The sequence below is a fragment of the Xenopus laevis genome, chromosome 5L (genome assembly GCF_017654675.1).
Source record: "Xenopus laevis strain J_2021 chromosome 5L, Xenopus_laevis_v10.1, whole genome shotgun sequence".
Taxonomy (NCBI): domain Eukaryota; kingdom Metazoa; phylum Chordata; class Amphibia; order Anura; family Pipidae; genus Xenopus; species Xenopus laevis.
The window spans coordinates 8150514-8177013 of NC_054379.1; the positions used below are offsets into that span (position 1 = coordinate 8150514).

General features: G+C 41.1%; 2 protein-coding genes across 2 annotated transcripts in view; both read right to left on the reverse strand.

The window, feature by feature from the left end:
• Positions 1–19398: 19398 nt before the first annotated feature.
• Positions 19399–24733, reverse strand: LOC121393598 (pleckstrin homology domain-containing family H member 2-like). Its single transcript, XM_041562503.1, has 4 exons — positions 24603–24733; positions 23702–23779; positions 22127–22264; positions 19399–20666 (listed from the first exon to the last, which is right to left on the reverse strand). Exons 1-4 carry the CDS (start codon positions 24714–24716, stop codon positions 20481–20483), a joined length of 516 nt encoding a protein of 171 aa, XP_041418437.1. The 5' UTR covers positions 24717–24733; the 3' UTR covers positions 19399–20480.
• Positions 24734–24746: 13 nt separating this feature from the next.
• Positions 24747–26500, reverse strand: part of plekhh2.L (pleckstrin homology, MyTH4 and FERM domain containing H2 L homeolog) — a 77914-nt gene continuing 76160 nt past the window's right edge. Inside the window, exons 25-27 of the mRNA XM_041562502.1 lie at positions 26036–26177; positions 24989–25122; positions 24747–24869 (exon numbers count right to left, since the gene is read on the reverse strand). Of these exons, the coding sequence (XP_041418436.1) occupies positions 24842–24869; positions 24989–25122; positions 26036–26177 (304 nt within the window). The 3' untranslated portion in view covers positions 24747–24841. The remainder of the gene's footprint in view (positions 24870–24988; positions 25123–26035; positions 26178–26500) is intronic.

The following is a 26500-nucleotide window of genomic DNA, read 5'->3' on the forward strand; positions in this document are numbered from 1 at the left end:
AAAATCACATTGACAATTGAGATTTTTTTTTTTCAGCTTTATTTTGCTGATTTAGGAACTAAATCTTGGAATGAAAAAAAAATATAAACCTAATAGTGAATGGCATCTATGCGTTAAAGGGGAACTTCTCCCAAAACTTTTTTTCCCCGCATAATGAAAGAAAGGGTTCTGTGCAACATTTACAACTGTCTGTTAATTATAAGACCTACCGGCTAGTGTCCCATTCAACTGCCACATGGCAGAAATGCTCTTGGGAGCCCGAATAAATCATTCTAAGAAGAATATTCTGTTCATTCTCAGCTTCCTAATTTTTAAACCTAAAACCATTGTTCAATAAAACAGAGGCTGCTATATGTAGATCTGCCATTCCACAGATGAATTTTTCTAAAGGGTTTATTACTTACTAAGGTTATAGTGACCCCTAGTGGGTAGAAATTATATATCAGCGCGTTAGACTCGCCTGGCGGAATAACAGAAAAAAATTATGAACTGGAATAAATGAAAAATGTAACTGAGATCTGTGAGTTTTTTGTAGTCGTCATGACCCTTCTATATCCATGTTATTATGAGTTGCAGTTGACTAACAGCTGGAGGGCTGTATATACTTTTATATTTTAGTTTATGTTCTTCTCTGCCAAGGGGCTCCTGTTTCTGGGGGTTCAGGGCAAATGACTTTCAGTCCTTACCCTAAAACTGGCAGTGATTATATTTTCATACTACTACTAGCTAATGTGTAAGTGTAACCTTGGGTAAGACCAGGGGCAATGGAACCAATGGACCCTGGAGCAAAACTTGAGGGCCAACTACAGGCATTGATGGGGGTCTATTTTAACAAAGACTTTGAAAAGCCCCAACTTGTTGCTGTATAATAAGAAATAAAGGCTTGGGCAACACTGAGAAAGAATGTTAATACTGGGGTCATATTGTATTACTGAGCAGTCTCACTGCCTTTGAGTTGTACATTATTGTCAAATGGAAAATACAGTTCCACTGCCATTTTTCCTAATTATTTAAGCCCATAGTCTCCCTTTGCAGCCTTTATACATTAAACAAAATTGGGGTTCAAGTCCTATTTTCCACCAAAATACAGAGCAAGCTTGCTTCGGAGAAAGTAGTGAGGTGCATGAAACGCATAAGGCCTACCATTTCATCCTTTCTTTTTCATTAAAAACTGTGTTTGAATCCTGAGAGCTGACACCCTGTTGCTCCATGATATCTCCACTCCAAATTGGGTAATGGCAGTAGATCTCAGTCCCACAGCCTCCACATTTGGGCAATATCCTCCAAAGTCCTCCACCTTCTGCAATGACTCTGGCCAAGCTGTAGTGCCATCTGAGTCAACTGCAATCTCTCACAAAGTGCCAACAGCTGCTTTGACCTGTCATACACGCTGTCCTCCATATTGCTACTCCACATGAAGCCTTCAATGCTCGCCATGCTACTAGCGCCTTCCAATTGCTTCCAACACGGCAGCGGCACTTGCAACTTCTCTGATACGAGTTATTTCATTAAACCTATATATGAATGGGCCTGGCTGTTGCTTCTTCCCTCAGCCCATAGCTGAATAGTTCCACAGCTTGGCAAGTTTCAACTCTCTTGAACTACATCAGTCTCTGCAAATGCAAAGTACCAATGGGGAAGGGGTTCCCATATTGACATCTGACAGCAATAATCTTCCAATAATTTACTACAGTAGTAGTTGTAAAAACAATGAACTGTTCTATTAGCTGGAACTTTGCAACAGGATCTCAGATGGTAAAGTCTCTTCTCAGTATTCATTATATTTATTTGGCCAATGTTATAAGCATAGGGAGGGTGTTAGTTACAATCAGTGTTAGTAGTTACTACAGGGGTGCAGTGTGTAGAGTACAAGGCTGTGACAGTGGCGGTCTCATTGGGATCCCTCTATGCCTATGATCCCATCCAATGGTGGGTGAAGCCTAAGGATCTAACCCTTCTGTTCTCCTTGGTGAAGCTTCTGGCTACTCTGCTAACTACCCTGAACCTATCTCTCACTAAAATGGAAAATCCCTTACAGTAGTCAGCCCACCTTTTGAATTTTTTACTCCTACTGAAGAATCCTGCTCATCATCTACAGCAGTAGCCACCCCTCCATCTAGTGGTCTCCACAGAGAAAACATCTTGAGATACCACCCTTTAGAGACTAGGGAACACTGGACATCCCTGTCCACCAAAGTACTTCCAGTTTCCCCCAGGGCAGACTTTGGTAATCCTATTATTAAAGGCCCCTCTAAGCCAACCTCTTCCTACTCTCTTCGATTCATTTCCCTGACCTGGTCATGTGCTCCTCAGTAAGACAATTCCATTTTATTCCTTTTCTGCATACTTTATCACCCAATTCTGACCCCCTGGCCTGTTTATGCAGATTTGCAGTTATTTGCTGCCTGCCCTGCCCTTCAGCCTGATTTTGGTTGCTGCGGGCCTTGACTTTGGTCCTGTTATATAGACTTGCCTTCAGCCTGCTGTTCTCATTTGATCATCTTTAGTTGTTCTCGCATTAGATCACTCAATGTGCACAAATACATTCTCTTGGTAATTCAGAGCACCTTATCGTGTGTACATGGGGGTATCCAGCACATCGGCTCCTACTTTCTGGGTATACATTTGTAGTTGTATCTCGTTTGACTAAGATCAAGTTTAGTATCTGTTCTTAGGGGGGGAAACTGGCTGCTCCTCTATATAAGACAGACTGCCTTAATTCTTTGGCCAAAGGGCCGGCAGCATGAAAGGCTGAGGTGCACTGTACTCTGGGAGCAGTTTCACAAAGGTGCCCAAATTGCACTGTGAGGTGGTGAGTCATGTTGCACTAGTAACGCACTTTAGCACAAGTGTTTTTATGCTTCACCCGCTTCTCTTGCCCTTCTTGCCTTTTGGCTGATGCAGAGAAACATTTTATAATCCTGGCCGCAGGTCAGGGCCATAATTACAGCACATTTTATGGTTTTATATATATTATATATTTATTATGTACTCCTTGTGTGTCTACTTTTACTCTTTCTATGTCTCTTTTCACTTGGGATTTTGAGGATACAATTTGCCCATTAGGATATTGCTCCACAGACTATGGGAGGACTGTGTGGCCTCCCATAGTCTGAACAAGACTTTGGCCTTGAGAAACCCTGGGGGAAGTTTTTTCCGAACCCAGGGGAAAAAGTAGAGACTGGAGATCCGTGGTACCTTTTGGCCCAGGGGCTTGGGGATAAAGGGACTCTCCGTAGCTTTGGAGAAGGAGGGTCTGTAGACTTTTTTTTTCGCAAGTGTCTTTTGGCCTTTGAGATTCTTGGGTATTGGGCCTTTATGGGCTATTTTTGCACCCTTTGTGCTCATGTGATTTGCACTTTTGCACTTAGGGACTGAAAGCACTGACCTCTGGCTTTCCAAAAACAAATGTGGCCATACCAGACACCCAAAGATACTCCTTGCATTTGCATTTAAACGTGGGACCCCTGCTCTGTAAGGCAGCGACACCAAATCTCACCAGTCTTGGCCCAAACCTATGTACTATTTTTATTCTGACAGCCACACACTTACCAAGACTGTCAGCACCTCCGTCATTCTTTACAATGGCCAGAGACTGATAATTTGGCTTGGTGTGAAATTCGGCCTTTGCTAATGCCGGGAAACGCTTGAAAGGTATAATTGCTACTCCCTTTGCTTCCATTGTCTAACTCCTGTGACCTGTACATGAATCCCATTACAAAGGAGACCCCATGCTTTTAAAAAAAAAAAATGAACAATGTCCCTGGGAGTCGTTATTCAGAATGATGAAGTAAACAGCCATTCTTCTCCCTCTTCTATGTTTTGTTTCTCCTTGTTGACAATGAATTGCCTGACCTTCCTCTTTGCTTTGCTCTCATCCCGCATCTGCAACAAAAAAAAAAAAACTGAATTGCAGCCCACGGCATTTACAGACAAGAATGAGCGAAAACGGTTTGACTTTATCACTTTGGGAAAGTTTTTGCTCGCTTTCCTTTCAGCACCATAATTCCCCCATTTGAATGAACGCATACATTACATTTCAATTAAACGATCAAAACAGAGACATACATATAGTTAAAAGCACTATTATGATAAATCTCATATAGATGAAGCAAGTACTGTGCCATTCACGAGTCCTAAAAAGGTCTATTAGATATCTCGTCTTACACAATCCATTCCCTCGCCGAGCCGCCGCATTCAGTTGGTAATTGCAAATGATAGTAACAATTCAAAAATCGGTAATAAATTTCAGATAAAATTGTTATCCCCTGAATGACTTTCCATTGTGAATTCCAGCGAGGGATGTGCCGAGCAAACAAAGAGGAGCCGGTAATTTTCAGCTCTAATTGTAATACATTTCCATTGAGCTTTTATTTTAAGACTTAAAACATGACATGTATAGTTTGAATTACCTGCTCCCCCGCTGCTCCTCTTTCCCCAGATTGGAATCGTAATATTTCCTTCAATATAAATTTAAAGGAAGAAAGGGGAGGGGGGTGGGATAATAACGGCAGAGGGGATTATGATCTGAAAACCTCAGAAATGGGTTATATTCCTGTATTTATACATTACAGAACAATGGGGATAAGCAGGGGAATCAGGACTGATTATTCCCATGTGAATTGTGGAGGAACATTATAATGAGAGCTTATGCGCCCATGGCTGTTCCTAAGCTTGGCTTTATGGTAGGACAGAGAGGGGGCATCACTGGGGCCCATTAGCTGAAATAAAAACATTGGATGACAGATACACTACATGGCCAAATATCTGCACACCCCTTCTGGAATTGGACATACCCATCAAGCGCCACTACATCATACAATGATATTCTTGAGAATTCTATGCTTCCTACAGTTGGAGAAGAACCTGTCCTGTTTCATCACATGCCCCCGTGCACAAAGCAAGGTCCATAATTAATTGAATAGAACTTGATTATCAATAATACTTGACCTGAATATCTGTGGAATGAACTGGAAGGCCAATGTGGGCCAGATCCCCATGACCAGTGCCCAACCTTATACATGAATGGAAGTAAATCCCACCAACAATGTTCCAACATCTCGTGGAAAGCCTTCCCAGAAGAGTAGAAGCTGTTCTAGCGGCAGAGAGAAGGTCAACTTCATATTAATACAGTTGGATTTGGAATGAGGCATTACACAGGTCCATTTTGTCCATATATATGTACTTTTTGGTTAAGACTGGAGTCATTGCTAATTCTTCTTTTTTAGGCCACTCTTTGATACATCCCCAGCGTTTTTGCAGTGACTCAAAGTCTGGCCATGGCTGTTCCCAAGGTCGGAACTAGGGGTAGGCAGAAGAGGCACCTGCCTAGGGCACAACAATTGGGGACCACTGGGCAGGTATCTCTTGAAGAACCTTCTGCCTACCCCTAGTCCAAACTTTTTTGTCCCCGCTGGTGCTTCTCACTTGCCTACAGGGTCTCTTATTCTGCTGGAACGTTCTAACAATGGAGTAGGCTAGTCTATAGTATCTGCCAGACCCCCCATGTAAGTGGGAAAGTTCTGTTGTTTCTTTCCCTGTTTTGGCTGCCGTGTTCAGTTTGTTTATGTTTAATGTGTTATCTGGTCACAGTGACATTGATTTCATGAAAGTAAAAATATAACTGCCCTTAAAGGAGAAGGAAACCCCCTGGGCGCAAAACCCCTCCCCCGTGTTGCCCCACCTGCGCAGAGGGGTGAGTAACAAGTTAGGGGCATTTGTCCAGGGGGACAGGTAGGCCAGGGGGGAGGAGGGAGGGGAGGCAACACGGGGGAGGGGTTTTGCGCCCAGGGGGTTTCCTTCTCCTTTAAGTAAACTTGTCCCATGGTATTGGGTCACTGACTGTACACTGAAGATTATTACACAGACTATAAAGTAGATATGGGTGAGCAAGAAAAAAAAGACACTTTTATTGCTTAATGAGAAAAAATATTCATACAGAACCAGGGTTACTAGAGGCCCCTCTTGTGGGGCAGGGTTACTGGAGAGCATGGAGCTGGTATGGGCAACTGGAGGGAGACCTAATGGAGTCTCTTCATTGTAAATACATTACACGGCACTGAAGTCTTGTCTATGGACATTCTCATTCATCCAGGTCATGATATTATCTAGTAGAGATCATTTTTCTTTATTTGGAAAACCGGGCAGACTGTCTTGACCGGGCTGTTCGGGGTCAAATCCAGACAGGTGGCAACACTAGTAAGTTGTCATATCTGTGTATCTTACCCCTCTATGGGATCTCTTATTGAGAATATTTTGTGATATCATATGGGTTGTTCTTGGTACAGGGTTTTTCTTGTTTGGATCACCATGTCTTAGAGAACAATGTTCCAAACCAGGATAATTTTGCCATCAACATGGAAGCATGTACCTTAGTTATCATAAAGCAGAGGAGTGAGAGAGTGATGATACATAATAAATAGCTCTAAAGGAAATGGCAGTTCTGTATTTCAGATCTTTCTGTATAATGGGTTTCTACATATTGGAGCCCATACCTGTGTTCCCTACTTGACTTTAGTGGAGATGTAATCTTTATTTTCTCTCCTATACAATAGAGCTGAATTGAGTATTAAAATCAGTTTCCCCCTTCATTTAAATGTTCTGATCCGTCCTGACTCAATTTCATGGCTAATTATCCTGTAATTGCTCTTATGAAGATTTCCTTTGGGTCCAGGTCATCAAGTTTCAAGGTAAAACCTTGGTCAGATGCCCTCAAAGATACGACAAGATGTATCAAACTTGGCTGAGGGATATTGATCTTTCATCTGCTGTAATAAATAAAATCAATGAATCAATGAATTTGGCTGGGTATGTTTATGGGTCACACCTCCTCTTAGATAAACGAAGGGAATATTCCATCCCACCATCACCAGGGCGTTTTTACTTTGTCACGTTGAAAATTGCTTTCTTTCAGTATAAAGGGGTTGTCTTTTGCCCCCATTTTTTGTCTATTCTGTCCATTAAAGGGATACTGTCATGGGAAAAAATTTTTTTTTCAAAATGAATCAGTTAATAGTGCTGCTCCAGCAGAATTCTGCACTGAAATCCATTTCTCAAAAGAGCAAACAGATTTTTTTATATTCAATTTTGAAATCTGTCATGAGGCTAGACATATTGTCAATTTCCCAGCTGCCCCATGTCATGTGACTTGTGCCTGCACTTCAGGAGAGAAATGCTTTCTGGCAGGCTGCTGTTTTTCCTTCTCAATGTAACTGAATGTGTCTCAGTGGGACATGGATTTTTACTATTGAGTGTTGTTCTTAGATCTACCAGGCAGCTGTTATCTTGTGTTAGGGAGCTGCTATCTGGTTACCTTCCCATTGTTCTTTTGTTTGGCTGCTGGGGGGGGGGGAAAGGAACGGGGGGGTGATATCACTCCAACTTGCAGTACAGCAGTAAAGAGTGATTGAAGATTATCAGAGCACAAGTCACATGACTTGGGGCAGCTGGGAAATTGACAAAATGTCTAGCCCCATGTCAGATTTCAAAATTGAATATAAAAAAATCTGTTTGCTCTTTTGAGAAATGGATTTCAGTGCAGCATTCTGCTGGAGCAGCACTATTAACTGATTCATTTTGAAAAAATTTTTTTATCCCATGACAGTATCTCTTTAACATATGTGTTACCCTGTAGCCTCACGAGAGAAAATCAACTCATAAAGCTCTCCACAAAGCTCAGTATCTAGGCTGCGTCCTCGAAAACAACATCTCACCAGTAAAATAAACAGAATAAATCCTATAAATTCTAATAACCCTCCTGCGAGCTGCAATGTTATTGCTGTATTTAATACTAATAAAGACCGGCTGCTTCTGATAAAAGGTCCAGTGTCGGCTCCCTGGCAAGCAAAGCACAGGGTTATTTTGAGTAAAGTGCGGGTATCAAGGAAGCCTGATCAGATACAGTCGGGGATATGGAGATGTTCCAACTAGGCAAGAGGTGCTGCGCTGTCCTTAAAGTGATACTGACACTAAAAATGTTATTTTCAAAATATTAATCTACATTTAGGGGCCGATTCACTAACTTCGAGTGAAGGATTCGAAGTAAAAAAACTTCGAATTTCGAAGTTTTTTTTGGTCTACTTCGACCATCGCATGGGCTACTTCGACCTTCGACTACGACTACGACTTTGAATCGAAGGATTCGAACTAAAAATCGTTCGACTATTCGACCATTCGATAGTCGAAGTACTGTCTCTTTAAAAAAAACTTCGACCCCCTAGTTCGCCATCTAAAAGCTACCGAAGTCAATGTTAGCCTATGGGGAAGGATATTCCTTCGATCGTTGGATTCAAATCCTTCGAATCGTTCTATTCGAAGGATTTAATCGTTCGATTCGAAGGATTTAATTGTTCGATCGAAGGAATAATCCTTTGATCGTACGATCGCACTATTTGCGCTAAATCCTTCGACTTCGATATTCGAAGTCGAAGGATTTCAATTCCCAGTCGAATATCGAGGGTTAATTAACCCTCGATATTCGACCCTTAGTGAATCAGCCCCTAAAAGTTACCTATAGGTCATGTTGACCGTTTTTCACCGATAGTTCTACTTTTGTAAGTAATTGTCTCTTGAAGTTCCTAAACCTGACTGTTTTGCCAACCTGACTGTCCCTTCATAACCTGCCAATTAGGGGCAGATTTATTAAGCTCGAGTGAAAAAGTTCGCATTTCGAATTAAATTTTTGGGTACTTCGAATAGGCTATATTCGACCATTCGACTTCGATTCAAAGTAAAAATCGTTCGACTATTCGATAATCGAAGTACTGTCTCTTTAAAAAGAACTTCGACTTCATACTTCGGCACAGTTTTTTTTGGTCGAATAGAAATCCTTCGATCGATCGGTAAAAATTGTTCGAATCGTTCAATTCAACTCGTTCCTGGAATGCTGATGGTAAGGTTTCCAACTGGCACTTTATAACTGAGATCAGTAAACTGAACCTGCACTCGTCCTTCAAAGCCCCAACGGAGGAAAGAGACATAAGAGATCCAATAGGGGACTGCAACGGGAATAAAAAAATGATCTCAAATTAAATTTCAGTTAACTGCAATAAAGATAGTCATACGGCTTTAAAATAACATGCAATAAAAAAAAAACCAAATTGAAATGAGATATGAAAAATTGCTGGAGCATCTATTTTATACATATCAATAATTGAATTTTAATGAGGCCTTAGGCTGGTATGGGACGGCTCCGATGATTATCAGAGAACAATGTTGTTGTCAATACTTTGAACTGGATTTTTTTTCAAAATTTTATGGCATTTTTCTTTATCTTAATTACACATAGTTTTGTTCACATAATTATTTGGGCAAAATGCTTAGTAGAACCTACAGTATAATACAAGTTTTGCACCCAAAACAGAAAGAGAATTTATACTCAAGGCCGGACACAGAGTAGGTCAAGTTGACACACAAGTCAAGAATATGACTAGAAAGAATGTCAGTTTGTTGCCCTAGATAGTCCTACAACAATATAGCATAACAGGGTTCTAAAAATATTAAATGTAGATCTTATGTCCTAAAGGGTTTCCTGAACAAATGTTTCATTGAAAAGAGGAGCTTGAACCTAAGAAGTACAAAAAGTTCTGGGCTGGTGACTTCACTTTTGAGCAGCCATTTCTGCAATAAACAGGTTTTTACTTTCAACCACAGAAAATTTTATATTTATTAAGTGTAAAAACAACGAAAAACTCTAGTACAAGTAAAACGTCGCCATCTACAAACCGGTGAGGTAATGTCGAAGCCAATAGGAGCTGTTCTTTTTTCATTTTCAATGTTTTTTTTTTCATTTGTAAGCGCAGCGTCAACAATATTTTTTTTTTAAAAAAAAGCTTGGTACCTAAAACCTGCTGAGCTTTTTTTTGGAGAAAAAAAACAATCGTCAGGAAATTGAGGTACTCAAAGGAAGAAACCACGCGAACGTTAAGGAACTCTTTCGTGATATTAGGAACCAAATGCTCCAAACCCTAAGGCTTGAGCAGTATTAAATAGTGAGCAATGATCCCCTATGCTAGGGCTGCTTCTGGCAATATCTGAGCACATTCTAGTTGAAATATGGGACCATGGACACAAAGACGACTCTTGGCTTTATGTGGTGGTGGCCCCTTACTCAGTAGACCCCTTATTATGTTCTGACAATTCTGCCTGATACCCTTTTTGCCTTTGTTAAGTTGTAGTAGAGTCTGGCTGATGTTCAATTTTGGATGGGTCTGTTCTAGGCAAAAGTTCTTCTGTCTCTGCTTGGCCGTACCCAAAACATTGTGCACAGCTACAGTTAAAAACTACGAACACAAAAAGCTGATATTAACAGAACCTGCAATATTTTATTTCCGTGCTGTGATTTAGATTTCTATCACTAATAAAAGTCTCTGTTAAAAGAGATCATTTTACTTGACGAGCCAACTACTGGTTTGGATTCAATGACTGCCAATCACATTGTCCTACTTCTATCGGCACTTGCACGCAAAGACAGGATAGTCATTATCTCTATTCACCAGCCCCGCTCAGAACTTTTCAAAGTAGGTATTCAAGCGGAAAGAGAAAGAGAGAGAATTGATAGTGATTGAATCTTGGTAGGGATACAGCGCAGATAGGGGTATTGGCAATGGGTCTCTTGCCTTATTGGAAAGGAAATGTGAATATTAAAATTGCAAATTATGTTATTACATTATATAGTAAGTGATGGCTATTTCCACTATTTACATCTCGGACGTTCAACTAGCAGCCCCCCACTATTGATCAACCATATCAATGGTTGAGTTATAATTTAGGTGGCGCCCTAAGGATAGCTTAGGGTAACGTCCAACTACAAATAATCATACATAGCAAGATCTGCCTGTCTAGTAACGACATTAAAAATGCTAAGCTTGCCCCATCTAGTCATCAATGTACCTGATCCAATCATTTGGCCCCTGGTTCAATGACTGGATCATAATAGGGGCCTATGTAGACTTGTCAGGAGAGGTCCACATCACAGGTCCGGAAGAGGTCCACCTCTCCTGACAAGTCTACATAGGCCCCTTTTATGATCCAGTCATTGAACCAGGGGCCAAATGATTGGATCAGGTCCATTGATCACAATGTAGATTTTTAAACCCATGCAGTAGATATCTCAGTAACCTTTGGTTTGGTCATGGTCCAATAAGCTTCTTACTTGGTCTCAAGGGGCTGAGTTGGCTAAAATGCTTCCCTTATTCCAGTCTAATGAGCTACAGTTTGGTTTTTCCTCTTCTGAATGCAGGTTTTTGATAAAATTGCTATCATGAGCTTGTGAGAACTGCGGTAACCCGATGGAAATTATTTCATTTTTTGATGGCTGTGGCTACGAGTGCCCCCAACACTCCAACCCATTTGATTTCTATGGTAGGATTCCATTATAATGTACCGTTCTATTGATGACAGGCGCTGGTAAAGGCTCTACTTTTACTGGGCGATGACAGTTTTTAAGACCAGAGGACTCTATAAACCTGTCAGTGGGCTGATGTGCCATTTAGCTTAGTAGCATTGATAAAGTCATGAGGATCAAGGGCTTAAATGAGGCGTGAGAAACATTCGGCTCTCCAGCTGCTTTGATCTAACACCTCCCAGTGTGAGAATTTCTGTTTGACATCCCTCCTTTAAATAACTTATATAAGAAGGAAAAAAATGCCTCTAAGTCAAGTCATTCACCAGTGTAGCCGCATATTAGCAACAATAGCCGGGGACACCATGATTCTTGTTAGCAGTTTTAAAGTCAAATCCATCATTTTAAGTTAAATTGATCATAATCTCCTCATTATCCAGCAGGTTCCAAACCTTTCTATATTCATGAACTTTATTATTCAATCCCAGTTCTATGAATAGCTCAGTCTACTTACATTATAGTACAGGTCATCATTAAAAACAAGGCATTATGGGTCATTGACACCTTCAAGTGCTGTGTGCAAAGTGCAATTTCAGGTGCAGAGTTTTTAGAATATTTTTTTTAAACCCAGAATCTAGAATTTTATCCCCACAAATCCTGGGTCAATGTCAATTTCTGATTAATTTCCTGTTCTTGTTTTTCCTTGCCCTTTAAAGGGGACGTAACGTAACGTAACAGAGCGCACTTTGCTATCTATATAATTTTTCTAAAAGAATTGTATATTAGCAGTATTTAAACTGCCAGAATTAAGAATGAGTAACGGGAGTGCCCCCTGCTGGCAGACAGAACAGCAAACTTTTAAATCAAGAAATGTCCCTTGATGCTCACTCATATCATTGAGGGATAAGTGAGCAGAGGAGCATTAGGAGATGCTTTCTGCATCAGTAAATGAAGACTTTGCCTTTATATATGGCCGCTGTCTGGTAAAAACTGCAGAGGACACTATTATAAAAAACTGCTCATATCATAAAATCTAAAAACAAATATATACTGTGTATATGTACATTGAAAAATGCTCAGTGAAGTATTCTGAGAAATTAAACAATTTTGCAGATTTATAAAAGGTCAAATAGAAAAATATGAATTTTCATATTTTTTTTATGGTGAAAACTGTCAAATTGGACTATGGAATTATCCAAACTCGCTTCGAGTTTTTAAAAAATTCTAATTTGATTTTAGAGATTTAGCATACTCTGGCGACTACTCACCACTTAAAACCTTCCGAATTGCTGTTTAAGTCAATGGGTGAGGTTGAGGGATCAATTTGAATTTCGAATCAAGTTCGATCAAATTTGTTTCAAGTTTTCGGGTCGTTTCAATTCAAGTCCACCAATTGACTCCAAATGGGTTCTAGGAGGTTCCCCATAGGCCGAAACAGCAATTCGGCAGGTTTTAGATGGCGAATGATCGACGTCAAATTTTTAAAGAGACAGTACATGATAAATTTCGAAATTCTATTTTTCATTTTTTTTTTCATATTTGAATCGAATTTGGACTATTCCCTAGTCGAAGTACACAAAAATTAGCTCGGAATTTGAATTTTTTAAATTTTCACTTCAACCTTTGAGAAATCTGCCCCTAGAGTGAGTAAATGTTGAAATGAAATTAACAAAACAAAACTGGGAATGTATGAAGGATCCATGAGAAAGTGAATGAAAACCTACACGTTTATACAAAGGTGAAATACTTTAGATAGAGGCGCTGTCCAAGCCAAGATCATTTCTAAACACGCACAAAGCTCTATTGGATCATGTTGGATTCCATGAAATAAGTTACATAATAGACGCTGATTGTACTGGAACAAATAGCTACTGGGTGGTCCTCAGGTAAAGTTTGCCAAAGCTTTTGTTTTATTTGGTTGGTGATTTTGGAACTGCTCTTTGCAAGACTTGATATGATCTGAATCACGTGTTTCCTGGTGGTCTCTGGAAGACTCTCCATTGTTGGCCACGGCTCATTAGGCTTTGAAGATCCAAAAACTATAGAAAAAGAACTAAGAAACAGTAAGAAGAAAACATATACTTTGAAACAACTGACTTTTTAAAGGAGAACTAAACCCTACCCTACATAAACCCCCTCCCTCCTCCCCACCAGCCTAGCTGTTACCCCGGGCAAATGCCCCTAACTCTTTACTTACCCCTCGGTGCAGATTCTGTCCAGCGGAGTTCACGGGCGCCAACTTCTTCTCTTCGGTAATCTTCAAAATGAGAGCAGCGTTTTCACAATTTATGAGTTTTGACGCATGCGCAGTTGTCGCGAAGCAGAAAATTGTGCATGCGCTGATACGGCACTTACTTCCCGAAGATTACTGAAGAGAAGAAGATGGTGCCCGTGAACTCCACTGGACAGAATCTGTACCAATGAGTAAGTAAAGAGTTAGGGGCATTTGCCCTGAGGGGGCAGCTAGGCTGGGGGGGAGGGAGGGGGGTCTATGTAGGGTAGGGGGTAGGGTTTTTTTTTAAACTTTTTTAGGGTTTAGTTCTCCTTTAAGTTAACTTTTAGTATGTTATGGAATTGCCAATTCTAAGCAATTTTTCAATTCGTCGAGATTATTATTTTTATCATTTGCCTTCTTTTTCTGACTCTTTCCAGCTTTCATATGTGGGTCACTGACCCCATCTAAAAACAAATACTCTGTAAGGCTATGCATTTATTGTTATTGCCACTTTTTATTACTCATCTTTCTATTCAGGCCGCTCCTATTCATATTCCAGTCTCTTATTCAAATCAATGTGTGGTTGTTAGGGTAATTTGGACCCTAGCAACCAGGCGGCTGAAATTGCTAGAGAGCTGCTGAATTAAAAGCTAAATAACTCAAAAACCACAAAAAATTAAAAATGAAAACCAATTGCAAATTATCTCAGAATATCCCTCTCTACATCATACTAAAGGGATTATTACCAAAATCCAAACGTTTCTGATAATTTATAGTAAAACTGTCCGATTAAATCTGCATTTCTCAATCCATTTTTCCGAAAATATCCTGTGTGGGATAAACTCAAATCGTATAAATTTTTCGGATTGGAGGCCTGCAAACTCAGTTTTTTTCAGATTTTTGCCCCAAACCCATGAAATCTTCGGATTATTGCACGAAACCCAGTGCAGTTCAGGATACCTCGGGGACTTCTACATGAACTTGGTAGGTCTGAGTTGGAGTACTTTTTATTCTGACTTTTGACACCCTCTGAGTTTTTTTTCCCACTAAAAATTCACATTTTATTTTCTAATTTTGAAAACAGTGCAGACAGTTTTGACCCAGGCAGCCCTTCAAAAAAAAAACAAGCTTTCCGGGTCAAAACTGGGCAGATGGCAACCCTACTTGAGCACTGTATGTAGACACCACAGGGAGGAATGGGAAAAATAATTGGGCGAGGACAGAGGAGGTCTCCTTTCATGGCTAATGGCTCTGCCTGTGCAGGATCTTCTTGGATGTGTATTTGAGCTGCTAATAAAGTTTTCTTTTGTTCATTACATGAAGGGGCGTATTTATCAAGGGTCGAATTTTGAATTTGAAAAACTTCGAAATTCGAATTCAAACAGGCCAACTGAAATTAAGTCGAAGTTTTTGCTGTCCGTATAGGTCCGTTTTCGATCGAATAGGTCCGTATTCGGCCAAATTAGAATCATATGAATCGAAGTAATAGCGCATTCGATCGAATTCGAATCGTTTTACCCAAAAAAACTTTGATTTTTCAAAGTCCACCCATTGACTCCAAATAGGTTCTAGAAGGTCCCCACCATAGGCTAAAACAGCAATTCGGCAGGTTTTAGATGGCGAATGGTCGAAGTCGAATTTTTAAAGAGACAGTACATAATGGACATAATAAATTTTCAATTCTTTTTCAAATTTGAATCGAATTTGGACTATTCGCTAGTCAAAGTACACAAAAAATAGCTTGAAATTCGAATTTTTCTAAATTTGAAAATTCACCTCGACCTTTGATAAATCTGCCCCCACGTTTGCCATGTAAACGTCTCACAGTGAAGGCCTATGGGGTGTCCTGGCCGGGAAGGTGTCAGTGTCCCTGGTACAAACTGTATGAGAACCAAAGGGAGAGATCCCCTGAGAGCAGAGTTGATTTTATTTGAAGAGCAGTAGAAGCTCGTTGAGACACTTTCTGGGTACTTTCTTTACTGTAGAGACCCTGGGGGGCTTTATTATGTAACGGTGCAGGGTACGATGCAGGAGCAAGGTAGTGTTGCTGAGAATGTGCCTGTACGAGCTTGTATGGACATACGGTTTCTTTAGTGGCTGGCATGGAAGGTAATATAATACTCTTTTATTACTAAGGTTTCCACATCTCCCAGGTTTTATGACTTTTATTAACTTCATAATTATCCATAAAACTGGCAGGTAAGTCTGGAAACATGATCTGCAGCAAAACAATGAGAAAGGTGCTTTGCTTTATGGACCTCATTCCAACCCAGCGTGCTTTTATTGGAATACACCCATTACTGTGCCTTGACTTGTCCTTTAATCTTCAGATTGGCCTAATCATGTTCTCTATGTTTGTCAAGTCATTATTACAACACAATATACATTTGGGCTATTTCGTAGCCTATGATATAGTTATTATACCCCCATTGTACAAATATCAGGGCAAAATCAAAGGCAAGTGGAATTAATGGGATCAGTGAAGTTCATAGACCTGTCTCGGAGTCAAAGTTCACTGGCACTAGGGTTGCTTTAAGGCAGAGACACACGCTGCGATTCGGGGAGATTTGCGGCGATAAATATTGCCTTTTTAGGGCGACTAATCTCGCCAAACTACCTTCTTGCCGGCTACAATGTAGATTGCCGGCGGGATAGCACTCGGAGCGCTTTGTTTTCTGAAGTCGCCCGAAGTGTCCCCGTGAGGCATTCTACATTCTAGCCGGCTTGAAGGCAGTTCGGCGAGATTACTCGCCCCAAAGAAGAGGAGCTTTATAGCCGGGCGACTAATCTCCCCGAATCTCAGCGTGTGTCTCTGCCCTTACTGGAATACAGGGATTTTGCAATGGTTTGCATTTCAACTGTAACAAAAACACCAGAGAAAGGCAACGGAATACTCAGAGGCTGAACAAATCCAACGACAACCGGCATCATAAAAAAGTAGAATTTTATTAGAAAATTGCAAAAAAAATGACAATCGTTGTACCTTCCTGTAAATGGAAAACAGAAAAGTGTGGGCACATCCCTCTTCTTTTATCCACCCCTGGTCTAGACGTTCCCCACTGGCACTCTCCGGTGAGCATCTAGGGTTGTCACCTTTTCTGGAAAAAAATACCGGCCTTCCTATATATTTATGGGGTTTCCCTTATAAATAACATTGGCATCAAGCAAAAGTTTTACTGGCCAGGCCAGTAAAATACTGGCCAGGTGGCAACCCTAGCAGCATCTGGGGACCCACGGTTAAGAAATAGGGCTATAGGGGATTAACAATGGTTCCTATCCGGAACCAAGCAATCAGCTTCTCATGGCTTTCCGATAAGTAGATTTAAAATGACTGCTGGTTGCAGGGTTGCCACCTCTCCGGATTTCACCCAAACAGCACGGTTTTTGGAAAGGCTGCCCAGGTGGAAAGTTCCTGTCCAGATTTCCAAAATTAAGAAATAAAGATAGGACATTAAAGTGAATGACATGGCGATCAGCCAATTGCTGCTCAACGCGTCATCAGTCCCGCCTCTGATGTCACCCACCCTGCCCCCTACATCGCTGGCCCACCCCCTAAATCACTGGCCCGCCCCCTGCCCATTTCCGTCGAGAAAAAAAGGTGGCGACCCTAGCTGGTTGGTTGCTTTGATTTAATAGACTGGGAACATGTCGCTATATAAAGGAGATGTAAATACTCTTCTAAGCACATTTGCAATTTACATTTAAGTCGTCAAGATATTATCAGTTTTTAGCCGGCTAATATAATGAAATAATCCCACCAGCGCCGTCTGCTGGTCAGTTCTTCCAACCAGCCGAAAAAGTCAGGATACAATTTCAGAAAAAGGTCAAGGGCCAAATTCACTAAGATTCGTAGTTTCGCCAGCGCTCCGCAAATTCACTAAAATCCGAAGTTGCGCACAGGGTAGCGTAAGGTTGCGAAGTTGCGCTAGCGTTGATTCGCTAAGCGAAGCAAAGTTACGCTAGCGATGGTTAATTTGCATACGGCGCCAAATTCAAATTTCAATGGATAGTTAAGTTGCCATGAGTTAGGAAATATAGGGGGGAAGGAGGGGAGCCCCAAAAATTTTTTCGATCTTTTTCAGCCTATCACCCATAATATAGAAAAAACGCCAGCGTTTTTTGGGACTTAGAAAAAATTTGAACTTTTTTTGAAGCAATCCCTATCTACTCTATTGCGCTTCGCCTGGTCTGAGGTGGCGAAGGAAGTCTAGCGTAAAAGGTAGCGTTCAGTACACTGCGCGCGTTAGTGAATTTGCGTAGTTACGTCCGTAGCGAAAATTCGCCAGGCGTAAGGGTGCGAAGTAACACAAGCGAATTTACGCCAGCGTTCGTTAGTGAATTTGCGAAGTAACGAAAATGCCCAACGCTAGCGAATTGACGCTAGCGTTAGGCGCTTCGGCGCTTAGTGAATTTGCCCCCAAGTCTTTTCATTTAAAGGGGAACTGTCCCTTTAAGACACTGAGAACATGTATTTACTAACCTACCGATAAACATTTGCATAAATAACGGGTCAGGGTGTTTGGTAAGAGGTTCTGCTATTGGCAAAAATAGATCAGATAGATTCTACCCTTCTATGAAAACCCAATAAAAACAGCAGTGCAATTATGAATATAAATATTACGGCAATTAAATATGGAAACCATTCCCCCGGGGAACCAGACAAAATATTTTCTAGAGCTGTAACAAACTGACGGAATAAAATCATCTGATATAAAATTTATTTCTAATAAACTGTTAAATAATATTCATAAATCTAGAAATTATTTAAATACCTATTATATAAACGATGTGTTAAATCTGGTTCATTTTATTTTGTACATTTCTTACTCTTCCATAAATCGACTACATTTAATATTAATCTTCAGCCGATGTCCGTGAGGTCACCATGCAGGAGAATTGTGGGATAAGGAATACATGTGACTGCATGAAGATGTGGTACTGGAGTTGCAGTAATAATGGGATCAAGTAAAAAAAAGAAAAAAGCTGTATATAAAAAAATAGTGTTTCATGGTTTTGCCCCGGCAACATTCAGCCTACTCACATTGCTATACCTTCCAACTGTCCAGTTAGTGCTGATTTTATGACCCCTAAAATGGGTTTGGTATGTCCAAAATCGGTCTATACCCGAGCATGAGCGCTTTATTTATAGACCTGCGTCTGACCACCCAATTCTGACATCACAAAAAGGGGGCAGGACATGTGCAAACCTATAAATAGAGGCTGCCGGAGGGGAAGTTGGCAGAGTAAAGGTGCCATACACAGGCAGATTTAAAGGGATACTGTCATGGGAACATTTTTTTTTTCAAAACACACCAGTTAATAGCACTGCTCTACTGAAATCCATTTCTCAAAAGAGCAAACCATTTTTTTTATATTTAATTTTGAAATCTGACATGGGGCTAGACATATTGTCAGTTTCCCAGCTGCCCCCAGTCATGTGACTTGTGCTCTGATAAACTTCAGTCTCTCTTTACTGCTGTACTGCAAGTTGGAGTGATATCACCCCCTCCCCCCCAGTAACCTAATAACAGAACAATGGGAAGGTAACCAGATAGCAGCTCCCTAACACAAGATAACAGCTGCCTGGTAGATCTAAGAACAAAATTCAATAGTAAAATCCAGGTCTCACTGAGACACATTCAGTTACATTGAGTAGGAGAAACAACAGGCTGCCAGAAAGCAGTTCCATCCTAAAGTGCTGGCTCTTTCTGAAATCACATGACCAGGCAAAATGACCTGAGATGCACCTACACACCAATATTACAACTAAATACACTTGCTGGTTCAGGAATGAAAATGTATATTGTAGAGTGAATTATTTGCAGTGTAAACAGTGTCATTTAGAAATAAAAATGACCATTAAAATCATGACAGAATTCCTTTAAGATACCAATTCGGATCCTTTAGACCGATTCAGCCCGTGTATTGAGTGTTCCAACAGGCCTCCCTGACCGATATCTGGCCAAAAATTGGATTAGCCCAATTGGATTAAACGATTGGATTAGCCCAATATTGGGTGGGCATATCGGGGAAAGATCCACTCATTTGTTGACCTTGCAACGAGTGGAACTTATAGTGTATGGCCACCTTAAGGTGGGTAGAGCAGAAGGAAGAGCTCAACTCAAACCTGCCCACAACCCAGCAATCTTGTGCAGAAGTTTGCCCAAACCACGGGTCCCATGGGTTTCAGGCTAGCCCACACATCACTAATGGTCATGGTTTGACCACTAATAGTCATGGTTTGGAAATGGCTGAGAGAGGTGGGTGGGTGGCATAGCCTAAATGTCCCATTATTACATATGGAATTTTGGGAGGTATGATGTTTAATACTCCAGCCCCACCTGCTCTGAGGATTGGCCTAGCAACCAACTAGTGTGGTATTATTCTGCTATTATAAACGTGGCAGCTATGGTTGCCACCTTTTCTGGAAAAAAATACCGGCCTTCCTTCATTCTTGACGTTTTTTCCTATTAATAACATTGGCATCAAGCATTATTTTTACTGGCCAGGCTGGTAAAATACTGGCCAGGTGGCAACCCTAGTGGCAGCCATATTGTGCTCCATAATGCATACGTATACAATATGAACAAAAAAGTGGCATGCATGATCCGTGGCACATTCCATATTAACAGGTCAAAGATATCTTAGCAAAATTGATATATAACTCCCCATGTTCCCATTCTTTGAGGGACAATCCCAGATCACAGACGCAATAAGGGTGTGGGAGAATTTGTGGGAGGTATGGATTCTCCTGAGGTGGGTTGGCCACTTGGTACCACGTTGCCACTGTAACAAAGGTAGATGTGGGTACATTCATGGTAACAAATATTCTACTCTGACATATTCTGGAGATTTTCAGAACTTCAGAATGTGCTGTTCCGTGAATGTGGTTTGGGCACAAAATGGTCATTCAATGCCTAATACTCATAGCAAAGTTGGGCCTTTGGTTGGCCTGTTGCTTGATAAGAGGGGTTGGCTGCCCATCAGTTTTGCTTTCGACTCAGTGGCCTGGGCAGACAAGAGGGCCGGGGCGGAGAGGTGGTGAGCCGTCACTTTCTGCTGATGATACATATTGATGTAGCTGGCGATGAGTAGAGTGATCTCCAGTATCTAAACCAAACAAAAGGCCATTATATTTGATATTTTGTGCAACCATGGAGACATAGTAGTCCTGTCCGATCGCCCGTGGGTTGTAAGTCGTGGTGGGTCAACAAGACTATCTAATCTACCAGCTAAGGAAAGAATACAGGCCTGATTTCTAACTGGGCCGGGGGCTGCAATGTACGTAAAATATGTCGGCAAACAAATGGGGGGAGTAACATTTATCAAGGGTCAATTTCAAATTCATGTGAGTTTTTTTAAACTCCCTTAATTTCGAATGAATTCAAAATTCAACTTGGGGAAAATTATTAATTAAATCGAATTTTCCAAACTCGAAATGAATTTAAACTCTAATCAAATTTGATTCGACCAAACTCAATTCGAGTATTTTCTCCCAGAAAAAGACTCGAATGTCAGGAAGCCTACAAACATCTCCAAAGGAATCCCTGGACCTCTCCCATTGACTTATACAGGAATTCGGCAGGTTTTAGGTGGCGATTAGTCGAATTCGAATTCTTAAAGGGCCAGAGTATGCTAAATCTCAAAAATTGAATTTGAATTTTTTGAAAAACTCGAATTGCGTTTGGATAATTCCCTGGTTGAATTTTACAGTTGTGACCATAAAAAAATGTTTTAATTCGACCCTTAATAAATCTGCCTTTTAGGGCAGAGACACGCTCAGATTCGGGGAGATTAGTTGCCTGGCAACAACTCTCCTCTTCCTCGGGGCACCTAATCTCTCCGAACTGCATCCCACCGGCTAGAATATAAATCGCTGGCGGGGTGGCAATCGGAGCCCTTCGTTTCCCAAAGTCGCCTGAAGTTGCCTCATAAAGAAACTTTGGTCGACTTCGGAAAACAAATCGCTCCAAGTGCTATCCTGCCGCCAATTTAGATTATAGCTCGTGGGAGGCAGTTCGGAGAGATTATTCGCCCCAAGGAAGAGGCGATTTATCACTGGGCGACTAAATCTCCCGATTCTGAGCGTGTGCCTCTGCCCTTCGTGTGTTATGTACAATTAGAGAAAGAATTGAAGTGTATCAATCTAAACAGGCTTTGTCTGCTTCCCACTCGTTTTCTTGCAGTTTTGTTCTCTGGAAAGGGAAACTCTTGCCACCAACCCTGCCATTTCGGATATTCGCACAGTTATAAGCTTCTTACCTATTTAACTCTGTGCATTTTATTTGTGTAAGTGACGCTCGGAACCCCGCGGGAAGGCCACTCGACGGACAAAAGAGCAGCCATTATGTAATTGCATTTTCTGCTTTGTAGAGTTTCTAATTGCCTTTTTTCATCCCCCCCTTTTCCTTGCACCCCACTAAGATAATAAACACGGCTTTGTTTAAACCACAGGTGCTTAATTCCTGTGTTTTTATGTATTTATTTTTTCAGCTGCAGCGTAGAAGAGTACTCCGTTCCTAAAAGCCTACCTTCGAGATGCTGGCGTGGATTTCAGCGAAGGCACCTACCTTGTGTTTCGCCATTGCAAAGAGAAGTTTCTCCGAGGGTTTGTCCTTTGTCGGAGCGTTGTTAACCACCAGCATAAAGTCATCCCGGAGACCTCCGAAGGTCATTAGACTCCTGTGTGCGTACGTGAATAGGGGCCTCTTAAGAGGCACAAGAGTGGGTGGAAAAGGCAACAAAAATTTAAATTTTTTAATTAAAGAGCGAATGCGTTGAATCTCTTGAGCGTAACACTATATTTACTTAATAAAGTGCACAATCTGCAATTAGAAACCTCCACGGATTACAGAAGTGATATTGGCCAGGGAAAATTTGTTTTCAGGAAAGCAGGCTTGTAACAAATCCATAAATACTAAATTTAACATTATTTGTGCTGCCCCTGTGGAGGTAACACGTTGAATACTTTGCTTCCCAGGGGAACTGCAGAGTGAATAAAGTTTATTCTAGTTCAAAAAGCAAAGGATTTTTCTATTGTGCTATTTGTTGTCCACGGTTGCATTTGGGGTGCAAGTAGAGGGAACCTGTGGAGCAGCAACTCTTGAGGCACATTACTCAAAGGTTGAATTTTGAATTTTTTGAAACTCCCTTAAACGCCCCTAAATTCAAAACTTGAACCAATTTAAATGACCCAGAAACTCGAATCGAATTCAATTCGAGTTATAAAAACTTGATTCGAATTCGATTTGAGTTCAAAAAACAAGATTCAAATTTAAAAAAACTTGAATGTCAGGAAGGCTACAAACATCACCAAATTGATCCCTAGACCTCTCCCATTGACTTATACAGTAATTTGGCAGGTTTTAGGAGGGGAATAGTCTAATTCGAGTTCTTAAAGGGCCAGAGTATGATAAATTTTGAAATTCGAATCCGAATTAAAACTCAAATCGTGTTTGGATAATTCACAATTGGAATTTGTGAGTTTTGACCAAAAAATTGATAATTCTAAATGTAAACATGAAATAAACCCAATAGGCTGGTTTTGTTTCCAATAAGGATTAATTATATCTTAGTTGGGATCAAGTACAAGCGAAGTTTTATTATTACACAGAAAAAGGAAATCATTTCTAAAAAAATGGATTATTTGGATAAAATGGAGTCTATGGGAGAGGGCCTTTCTGTAATTTGGAGCTTTTGGGATAACGGGTTTCCGGATAACGGGTCGCATACCCTGTATATAAAAATAGCCAGTGTCGGACGACCCTCGTGGGCCCCCGCTGGGCCAGAACCTCTTTTTGGAAAAAAAATTTTTTATTTTCGGCGATGCGCAGCGCCGAGTGGCGTTGTTGCGCATGCGCGCCGAACTGAGTTATTGCGCATGCGCGCCAAATGCCGTTGTTGCGCATGCGCGTCAAACGCCGTTGTTGCGCATGCGCGTCAAACGCCGTTGTTGCGCATGCGCGTCGAACGGCTGGGCCGACGGGTTTTAGTAGGGGGGCGGGGCCCCTGGACAACAGTCCCGGTGGGCCCCGGGCCCCCCAGTCCGACCCTGAAAATATCCATGTAACCAGTAGCCTCCAGTGTGGAATAATTCACAAGTAACCCAAAATACCTAGAGCCGTTATTTTTAAAGAGACACTTACCATTGAGTTATGTTCCAGGACACTGATGCCATCTTCATGCACGGCAAGCCACACAATGGGATTCTCAAAGGGTGTTGGCTGGAAATAGGAAACAGCACATAGTAAAATGGATTCTCCCTAGCAATACAATGTACCCCCGGGCATGCTAAAACGTAAAGGGCAAATAATACCAGACTTAAGTTAATATCAATGGAACTCTATTTGGGCAAACTGCTGCTGTCCTGCTTCCTATGGAGGTAGTTCTTTTAGACTGGAACCTATTGAGCCTTAAAAGGAGAAACAAACCCCTAATTAATTGGACATCTTCCAGGTCTTCGGTAATCTGAGAATGAGTCCGGTGGAGCTGCACATGCGCAGGTGGAGCAATTTCCCAGTTTGCGACAACTGCGCATGCGCCGAAATGAACGGAAATTGCTGAACTGCCGGAAGAAGACACAAAGAACTGGAAGATGGCAGCCATGAACTCCGATCCCTGAGTCTGCTACGAGGGGTAGGTAAAAAGTTAGGGGGATTTGCCCAGGGTAGCAGCTAGGCTGGGGACGAAGAGGGAGGGGGGTAGGGATTTTTTTATAAGGGGTTTGTTTCTCCTTTAATGAAAATCCATAGAGGTTTTGGTGGGCTTTAGCTGGCCTTTAATTCATCAGGTTCTAAACATTCAGGGCTTTATAAAGAAGAATTTAGGAGAAGTGTACAAGTTCTTGCATGTTTAGTACCAGGTTGGGGATCCCATGTTTCCTTCCATGACAAATGTGTAGACTTTGGGGAGGGAGTTAGCATGAGACTAGTTGGGGTGAGATTTGGTGGGTTTACACTATAAGGAAAGGAGATCATTAGTCCATGAAATGAAAATTCAGTAAAACAAATTCCTCCTTCATGCTCCAGCTCTACTGCTGTCACTTACTTTTGCTGCAAAAAGTGTGGCTCCAAAGAAAGCCCATTTCCTAGCCACAGTCAGGTAAATCCGTACGCAGTCTGAGCCGCTGTGGCCTCGAAGAGCCATCCACCTGGTTGCCATTAAATTATCATCAAAAACTGTCTACTTTGGCACGTTTCAGTCTGAAGTAACTCCGTGGCCCTCCCACCAAAAGGCGTCCAGAGCTGTAGACATGGGAAGCCTGAGGCTGAGATTTGGGGTGAGCTTTATATTTGTTTCACAGCTAAAATATAACTAAAAATAGAATATTTGGATTATACCAGGTCTGAGCTGGAGAACAGTTTAGGGCAATTTTTACAGATAACAGTAACATACAACAGTTGGGGTATTAACATTTTTTCCAACATTCTCACTTGAGTTGTTCTTCGGAGCAGTCATCTTTATATCTCTTTGGGTAGAATTTCTCCAAGGCTTGATTTACTGCTTGGCTCGACTTCCCTTGACACGGAGCAGTTTGTGATGGACGTTCAAAATCTCCACTTTCTACCTGCACCAACGGGAAACCCCACTTATAATGAAAATGAATTGGAATTGAAAGTTTAGAGTAAAGATCTCAACATTGTATTTGTTATCTACTAAACTATGACCCTCGGCTAGGAATTTAGGCTCTGACAGGTTAACTTCAGTGCTCTTCAGAAGACTTAAAGGAGAACTAAACCCTAAAAATGAATAGGGCTAAAAATGGCCTATTTTATACAGTGAACTTATTGCACGAGGCTAAAGTTTGAGCTTGTCAATAGCAGCAATGATCCAGGACTTCAAACTTGTCACAGGGGGTCACCATCTTGGAAAGTGTCTGTGACACTCACATGCTCAGTGGGCTCTGATTGGCTGTTGAGAAGCTAAGCTTAGGGCTCGTCACTAATTATCCAGCAGAAAATGAGCTTCCCTGGCTGTAATATAAGCTGATGCTACAGGTTTGCTGAGTATTAAATTCTGATGCTAATTGCACTGGTTTCTGTGCTGCCATGTAGTAATTATCTGTATTAATCCCATTATTCAGAAAGCTCTGAATTATGGGAAGGTTGTCTACCATAGAATCCATTTAATCCATGTTCCTTTAAAAAAAGAGTAAAAACCATGAATTCACTAAGAGCCATTTTAGGAAAAAGCAGAAACTATTTCTGTTGGTGATTTTATGAAACACACTGCTATTAGTCTCTACATCAGACACATTGTGGCGCTGATTCTCTCATTAAGACAATGCGCCATAATAGTCCCGTGTTCTTCCACCTCTGCTGTTCCCTGTCACGTGCCCAAGCACAGCCGTGAGATTAACCTCTGTGTTTTTATTTATACTTGAAATTGTATAATGAATGGTTAATGCTGTTGTGCGCTAAATTAGCTAAATGCTTCATTAAACGGAATTGCGGAGGAAACGGCATAAAAAAAAGGTTTACCTGGGCCAACAGTGCGGCCAGTTCCACTGCCAACTCCTTATTGACTGGGAACATTCCATGAACTATTTTATCATTTGTCTGGTACATTAATAGCAGCTTTTCTTTCTCCGTTTCTCCCCGCGTTTGTGCTGCAAAGCAAAGTCTGGAGAGGAAAAAAAAACAACACACTTTAATATTAAGGAAAACATAAACCAAAATAAAATCTCAACGAGAAAAAAAGGATGCCGCAAAGATCCCTATGTCTGTACGCTGAAATCACCTACATTTATATATATATATATATATACACACACACAGGTATAGGACCTGTTATCCAGAATGCTTGGGACCTAGGGTTTTCCGGATAACAGATCTTTCTGTAATTTGGATCTTCCTACCTTAAGAGGCAGATTTATCAAGGGTCGAATTTCGAAGTAATGGGAGCTTTTTGTTAACTCCCATAACTTCGAAATTCAAATAAAAAAG

Excerpts from the sequence above, each read along its gene's own strand:
- LOC121393598 (XM_041562503.1), bottom strand. The coding sequence starts at position 24,716 with ATGGCAACCAGGTGGATGGCTCTTCGAGGCCACAGCGGCTCAGACTGC. Across the intron at positions 23,780-24,602 it reads CCACACTTTTTGCAGCAAAA|CCAACACCCTTTGAGAATCC; the intron begins GTAAGTGACAGC and ends TCCTATTTCCAG. Across the intron at positions 20,667-22,126 it reads TTGCAATGGCGAAACACAAG|ATACTGGAGATCACTCTACT; the intron begins GTAGGTGCCTTC and ends TGTTTGGTTTAG.